Source organism: Culex pipiens, chromosome 2 (genome assembly GCF_016801865.2).
Source record: "Culex pipiens pallens isolate TS chromosome 2, TS_CPP_V2, whole genome shotgun sequence".
Taxonomy (NCBI): Eukaryota; Metazoa; Arthropoda; class Insecta; order Diptera; family Culicidae; genus Culex; species Culex pipiens.
The window spans coordinates 138,797,877-138,804,340 of record NC_068938.1 but is presented as its reverse complement, the minus strand read 5'-3'; the positions used below and the strand labels follow the sequence as shown (position 1 = coordinate 138,804,340).

General features: G+C 44.7%; 1 protein-coding gene and 13 non-coding genes across 14 annotated transcripts in view; 13 read left to right on the top strand and 1 right to left on the bottom strand.

Moving 5' to 3' along the window:
* The first annotated feature begins 272 nt into the window (after positions 1 to 272).
* LOC120429363 (5S ribosomal RNA) lies at positions 273 to 391 on the top strand. Its single transcript, XR_005607301.1, has one exon. It is a non-coding gene; the product is annotated as a 5S ribosomal RNA (ribosomal RNA).
* Positions 392 to 688: 297 nt separating this feature from the next.
* LOC120429375 (5S ribosomal RNA) lies at positions 689 to 807 on the top strand. Its single transcript, XR_005607312.1, has one exon. It is a non-coding gene; the product is annotated as a 5S ribosomal RNA (ribosomal RNA).
* Positions 808 to 1,105: 298 nt separating this feature from the next.
* On the top strand, positions 1,106 to 1,224 carry LOC120429387 (5S ribosomal RNA). Its single transcript, XR_005607323.1, has one exon. It is a non-coding gene; the product is annotated as a 5S ribosomal RNA (ribosomal RNA).
* A 299-nt stretch (positions 1,225 to 1,523) lies between these two features.
* LOC120429399 (5S ribosomal RNA) lies at positions 1,524 to 1,642 on the top strand. Its single transcript, XR_005607334.1, has one exon. It is a non-coding gene; the product is annotated as a 5S ribosomal RNA (ribosomal RNA).
* Positions 1,643 to 1,940: 298 nt separating this feature from the next.
* LOC120429410 (5S ribosomal RNA) lies at positions 1,941 to 2,059 on the top strand. The gene has a single exon (XR_005607345.1). It is a non-coding gene; the product is annotated as a 5S ribosomal RNA (ribosomal RNA).
* A 299-nt stretch (positions 2,060 to 2,358) lies between these two features.
* LOC120429421 (5S ribosomal RNA) lies at positions 2,359 to 2,477 on the top strand. Its single transcript, XR_005607356.1, has one exon. It is a non-coding gene; the product is annotated as a 5S ribosomal RNA (ribosomal RNA).
* Positions 2,478 to 2,775: 298 nt separating this feature from the next.
* LOC120429432 (5S ribosomal RNA) lies at positions 2,776 to 2,894 on the top strand. The gene has a single exon (XR_005607367.1). It is a non-coding gene; the product is annotated as a 5S ribosomal RNA (ribosomal RNA).
* A 297-nt stretch (positions 2,895 to 3,191) lies between these two features.
* LOC120429442 (5S ribosomal RNA) lies at positions 3,192 to 3,310 on the top strand. The gene has a single exon (XR_005607376.1). It is a non-coding gene; the product is annotated as a 5S ribosomal RNA (ribosomal RNA).
* A 298-nt stretch (positions 3,311 to 3,608) lies between these two features.
* Positions 3,609 to 3,727, top strand: LOC120429443 (5S ribosomal RNA). Its single transcript, XR_005607377.1, has one exon. It is a non-coding gene; the product is annotated as a 5S ribosomal RNA (ribosomal RNA).
* A 297-nt stretch (positions 3,728 to 4,024) lies between these two features.
* Positions 4,025 to 4,143, top strand: LOC120429444 (5S ribosomal RNA). Its single transcript, XR_005607378.1, has one exon. It is a non-coding gene; the product is annotated as a 5S ribosomal RNA (ribosomal RNA).
* A 298-nt stretch (positions 4,144 to 4,441) lies between these two features.
* Positions 4,442 to 4,560, top strand: LOC120429445 (5S ribosomal RNA). Its single transcript, XR_005607379.1, has one exon. It is a non-coding gene; the product is annotated as a 5S ribosomal RNA (ribosomal RNA).
* A 298-nt stretch (positions 4,561 to 4,858) lies between these two features.
* LOC120429446 (5S ribosomal RNA) lies at positions 4,859 to 4,977 on the top strand. Its single transcript, XR_005607380.1, has one exon. It is a non-coding gene; the product is annotated as a 5S ribosomal RNA (ribosomal RNA).
* Positions 4,978 to 5,275: 298 nt separating this feature from the next.
* LOC120429447 (5S ribosomal RNA) lies at positions 5,276 to 5,394 on the top strand. Its single transcript, XR_005607381.1, has one exon. It is a non-coding gene; the product is annotated as a 5S ribosomal RNA (ribosomal RNA).
* Positions 5,395 to 6,002: 608 nt separating this feature from the next.
* The window catches only part of LOC128092805 (uncharacterized), a gene marked incomplete at both ends in the record, with an annotated part of 847 nt that continues 385 nt past the window's right edge, over positions 6,003 to 6,464 (bottom strand). The window contains 2 exons of the mRNA XM_052707521.1: positions 6,003 to 6,081; positions 6,272 to 6,442. Of these exons, the coding sequence (XP_052563481.1) occupies positions 6,003 to 6,081; positions 6,272 to 6,442 (250 nt within the window). The remainder of the gene's footprint in view (positions 6,082 to 6,271; positions 6,443 to 6,464) is intronic.

Below are 6,464 nucleotides of genomic sequence, written 5' to 3'. Positions count from 1 at the left end.
TCGAGATTGATTATCAATTTTCTATGTCTATTTTACAATATTTAGGTGATAAAAAAAATTTTACCAACGGAAAAAAAAGTTTTATTTTGTCCACGACGGGATTCGAACCCAGGCACACACGCTCAAAATCACCCCAAAAAACACGATTCCCTTTTGTTTGCATCAAAGCACACACAAAAGCAACATTCAAATTCAAAGAGAGAAAAATATTCTCCCATCTTCACCCACCCCAAACAAACAGCACAAAAGTCCTTCCAGAACAGACAAACTTTGTCAACGATCATACCATGTTGAAAACACCGGTTCTCGTCCGATCACCGAAGTTAAGCAACATCGGGCGCGATTAGTACTTAGATGGGTGACCGCTTGGGAACGTCGCGTGTCGTTGGCATTTTTGCTATTTTGCACCATGAAATCGAGATTGATTATCAATTTTCTATGTCTATTTTACAATATTTAGGTGATAAAAAAAATTTTACCAACGGAAAAAAAAGTTTTATTTTGCCCCCGACGGGATTCGAACCCAGGCACACACGCTCAAAATCACCCCAAAACAACACGATTCCCTTTTGTTTGCATCAAAGCACACACAAAAGCAACATTCAAATTCAAAGAGAGAAAAATATTCTCCCATCTTCACCCACCCCAAACAAACAGCACAAAAGTCCTTCCAGAACAGACAAACTTTGTCAACGATCATACCATGTTGAAAACACCGGTTCTCGTCCGATCACCGAAGTTAAGCAACATCGGGCGCGATTAGTACTTAGATGGGTGACCGCTTGGGAACGTCGCGTGTCGTTGGCATTTTTGCTATTTTGCACCATGAAATCGAGATTGATTATCAATTTTCTATGTCTATTTTACAATATTAAGATGATAAAAAAGAATTTTACCAACGGAAAAAAAAGTTTTATTTTGCCCCCGACGGGATTCGAACCCAGGCACACACGCTCAAAATCACCCCAAAACAACACGATTCCCTTTTGTTTGCATCAAAGCACACACAAAAGCAACATTCAAATTCAAAGAGAGAAAAATATTCTCCCATCTTCACCCACCCCAAACAAACAGCACAAAAGTCCTTCCAGAACAGACAAACTTTGTCAACGATCATACCATGTTGAAAACACCGGTTCTCGTCCGATCACCGAAGTTAAGCAACATCGGGCGCGATTAGTACTTAGATGGGTGACCGCTTGGGAACGTCGCGTGTCGTTGGCATTTTTGCTATTTTGCACCATGAAATCGAGATTGATTATCAATTTTCTATGTCTATTTTACAATATTTAGGTGATAAAAAAAAATTTTACCAACGGAAAAAAAAAGTTTTATTTTGCCCCCGACGGGATTCGAACCCAGGCACACACGCTCAAAATCACCCCAAAACAACACGATTCCCTTTTGTTTGCATCAAAGCACACACAAAAGCAACATTCAAATTCAAAGAGAGAAAAATATTCTCCCATCTTCACCCACCCCAAACAAACAGCACAAAAGTCCTTCCAGAACAGACAAACTTTGTCAACGATCATACCATGTTGAAAACACCGGTTCTCGTCCGATCACCGAAGTTAAGCAACATCGGGCGCGATTAGTACTTAGATGGGTGACCGCTTGGGAACGTCGCGTGTCGTTGGCATTTTTGCTATTTTGCACCATGAAATCGCGATTGATTATCAATTTTTAATGTCTATTTTACAATATTCAGTTGATAAAAAAGAATTTTACCAACGGAAAAAAAAGTTTTATTTTGCCCCCGACGGGATTCGAACCCAGGCACACACGCTCAAAATCACCCCAAAACAACACGATTCCCTTTTGTTTGCATCAAAGCACACACAAAAGCAACATTCAAATTCAAAGAGAGAAAAATATTCTCCCATCTTCACCCACCCCAAACAAACAGCACAAAAGTCCTTCCAGAACAGACAAACTTTGTCAACGATCATACCATGTTGAAAACACCGGTTCTCGTCCGATCACCGAAGTTAAGCAACATCGGGCGCGATTAGTACTTAGATGGGTGACCGCTTGGGAACGTCGCGTGTCGTTGGCATTTTTGCTATTTTGCACCATGAAATCGCGATTGATTATCAATTTTCAATGTCTATTTTACAATATTCAGTTGATAAAAAAGAATTTTACCGACGGAAAAAAAAACTTTGATTTTGTCCCCGACGGGATTCGAACCCAGGCACACACGCTCAAAATCACCCCAAAACAACACGATTCCCTTTTGTTTGCATCAAAGCACACACAAAAGCAACATTCAAATTCAAAGAGAGAAAAATATTCTCCCATCTTCACCCACCCCAAACAAACAGCACAAAAGTCCTTCCAGAACAGACAAACTTTGTCAACGATCATACCATGTTGAAAACACCGGTTCTCGTCCGATCACCGAAGTTAAGCAACATCGGGCGCGATTAGTACTTAGATGGGTGACCGCTTGGGAACGTCGCGTGTCGTTGGCATTTTTGCTATTTTGCACCATGAAATCGCGATTGATTATCAATTTCCGTTGTCTATTTTACAATATTCAGTTGATAAAAAAGAATTTTACCAACGGAAAAAAATGTTTTATTTTGCCCCCGACGGGATTCGAACCCAGGCACACGCGCTCAAAATCACCCCAAAACAACACGATTCCCTTTTGTTTGCATCAAAGCACACACAAAAGCAACATTCAAATTCAAAGAGAGAAAAATATTCTCCCATCTTCACCCACCCCAAACAAACAGCACAAAAGTCCTTCCAGAACAGCCAAACTTTGTCAACGATCATACCATGTTGAAAACACCGGTTCTCGTCCGATCACCGAAGTTAAGCAACATCGGGCGCGATTAGTACTTAGATGGGTGACCGCTTGGGAACGTCGCGTGTCGTTGGCATTTTTGCTATTTTGCACCATGAAATCGAGATTGATTATCAATTTTCTATGTCTATTTTACAATATTTAGGTGATAAAAAAAATTTTACCAACGGAAAAAAAAAATTTATTTTGCCCCCGACGGGATTCGAACCCAGGCACACACGCTCAAAATCACCCCAAAACAACACGATTCCCTTTTGTTTGCATCAAAGCACACACAAAAGCAACATTCAAATTCAAAGAGAGAAAAATATTCTCCCATCTTCACCCACCCCAAACAAACAGCACAAAAGTCCTTCCAGAACAGACAAACTTTGTCAACGATCATACCATGTTGAAAACACCGGTTCTCGTCCGATCACCGAAGTTAAGCAACATCGGGCGCGATTAGTACTTAGATGGGTGACCGCTTGGGAACGTCGCGTGTCGTTGGCATTTTTGCTATTTTGCACCATGAAATCGCGATTGATTATCAATTTTCAATGTCTATTTTACAATATTCAGTTGATAAAAAAGAATTTTACCAACGGAAAAAAAACTTTTATTTTGCCCCCGACGGGATTCGAACCCAGGCACACACGCTCAAAATCACCCCAAAACAACACGATTCCCTTTTGTTTGCATCAAAGCACACACAAAAGCAACATTCAAATTCAAAGAGAGAAAAATATTCTCCCATCTTCACCCACCCCAAACAAACAGCACAAAAGTCCTTCCAGAACAGACAAACTTTGTCAACGATCATACCATGTTGAAAACACCGGTTCTCGTCCGATCACCGAAGTTAAGCAACATCGGGCGCGATTAGTACTTAGATGGGTGACCGCTTGGGAACGTCGCGTGTCGTTGGCATTTTTGCTATTTTGCACCATGAAATCGAGATTGATTATCAATTTTCTATGTCTATTTTACAATATTTAGGTGATAAAAAAAATTTTACCAACGGAAAAAAAAGTTTTATTTTGCCCCCGACGGGATTCGAACCCAGGCACACGCGCTCAAAATCACCCCAAAACAACACGATTCCCTTTTGTTTGCATCAAAGCACACACAAAAGCAACATTCAAATTCAAAGAGAGAAAAATATTCTCCCATCTTCACCCACCCCAAACAAACAGCACAAAAGTCCTTCCAGAACAGACAAACTTTGTCAACGATCATACCATGTTGAAAACACCGGTTCTCGTCCGATCACCGAAGTTAAGCAACATCGGGCGCGATTAGTACTTAGATGGGTGACCGCTTGGGAACGTCGCGTGTCGTTGGCATTTTTGCTATTTTGCACCATGAAATCGAGATTGATTATCAATTTTCTATGTCTATTTTACAATATTTAGGTGATAAAAAAAAATTTTACCAACGGAAAAAAAAGTTTTATTTTGCCCCCGACGGGATTCGAACCCAGGCACACGCGCTCAAAATCACCCCAAAACAACACGATTCCCTTTTGTTTGCATCAAAGCACACACAAAAGCAACATTCAAATTCAAAGAGAGAAAAATATTCTCCCATCTTCACCCACCCCAAACAAACAGCACAAAAGTCCTTCCAGAACAGACAAACTTTGTCAACGATCATACCATGTTGAAAACACCGGTTCTCGTCCGATCACCGAAGTTAAGCAACATCGGGCGCGATTAGTACTTAGATGGGTGACCGCTTGGGAACGTCGCGTGTCGTTGGCATTTTTGCTATTTTGCACCATGAAATCGAGATTGATTATCAATTTTCTATGTCTATTTTACAATATTTAGGTGATAAAAAAGAATTTTACCAACGGAAAAAAAAGTTTTATTTTGCCCCCGACGGGATTCGAACCCAGGCACACACGCTCAAAATCACCCCAAAACAACACGATTCCCTTTTGTTTGCATCAAAGCACACACAAAAGCAACATTCAAATTCAAAGAGAGAAAAATATTCTCCCATCTTCACCCACCCCAAACAAACAGCACAAAAGTCCTTCCAGAACAGACAAACTTTGTCAACGATCATACCATGTTGAAAACACCGGTTCTCGTCCGATCACCGAAGTTAAGCAACATCGGGCGCGATTAGTACTTAGATGGGTGACCGCTTGGGAACGTCGCGTGTCGTTGGCATTTTTGCTATTTTGCACCATGAAATCGCGATTGATTATCAATTTTCTATGTCTATTTTACAATATTCAGCTGATAAAAAAGAATTTTACCAACGGAAAAAAAAGTTTTATTTTGCCCCCGACGGGATTCGAACCCAGGCACACACGCTCAAAATCACCCCAAAACAACACGATTCCCTTTTGTTTGCATCAAAGCACACACAAAAGCAACATTCAAATTCAAAGAGAGAAAAATATTCTCCCATCTTCACCCACCCCAAACAAACAGCACAAAAGTCCTTCCAGAACAGCCAAACTTTGTCAACGATCATACCATGTTGAAAACACCGGTTCTCGTCCGATCACCGAAGTTAAGCAACATCGGGCGCGATTAGTACTTAGATGGGTGACCGCTTGGGAACGTCGCGTGTCGTTGGCATTTTTGCTATTTTGCACCATGAAATCGAGATTGATTATCAATTTTCTATGTCTATTTTTCAATATTCAGTTGATAAAAATGAATTTTACCGACGGAAAAAAAAACTTTGATTTTGTCCCCGACGGGATTCGAACCCAGGCACACGCGCTCAAAATCACCCCAAAACAACACGATTCCCTTTTGTTTGCATCAAAGCACACACAAAAGCAACATTCAAATTCAAAGAGAGAAAAATATTCTCCCAATCTCACCCACCCCAAACAAACCAGACAAAAGTCCTTCCAGAACAACCAAACTTTGTCAACGAATCATACCCTGTTGAAACATCCACGGCATCGTTCCGCTACACCGACTTAACCCCCCCCCCCCCCCCACCCACCCAAATCATTTAATCCCCCTCCATTTCCCCCCTACCTTATACTAATTCCCAAAAATCACAATCCCACCCCACTCTCATCAACACCCCAAAATCACAACCAACCCCACACACTATCACCCCCCCAAAACCCCCCCCTCCCCCCCCTAAAACCAATCCCCCTTCCTCCCCTCCCCCTCACCCCCACCCCCCCCCCCCCCCCCCCCCACACCAACCCCCCCCCCCCCCCCCCCCCCCCTCCCCCCCCACCCCCCCTCCCCCCCCCCCCACCCCCACCCCCCCCCCCCCCCCCCTCCCCCACCACCCCCCCCCTCCCCACCCCACCCTCCCCCCCCCCCCATCCCCCCCACCCACCTCCCCCCCCCCACCTCCCCCCTCCCCCACCACCACTCACTCCCCCCACTCCCCCCCCCTAACACTCCCAACACTCCCCACTCCCCCACCCACTCCCCCACCACCCCAACCCACCCACCCCCCCCCCCAACTCACCCCCCCCTCCACCCCCCCCCCCCACCCCCCCAACCACCCCCCCCTCCCCCACCCCCCCCACGCCTCCCCCCACCCCCCCCCCCCCCCCCCCCACCCCCCCCCCCCCCCCCCCCCCCCCCCCCCCCCCACCCCCCCCCCCCTCTCCCCCCCCACCCCCCACCCCCCCCACCCCCCCCCCCCCCCCTCCCCCTACCACCTCCCCCCC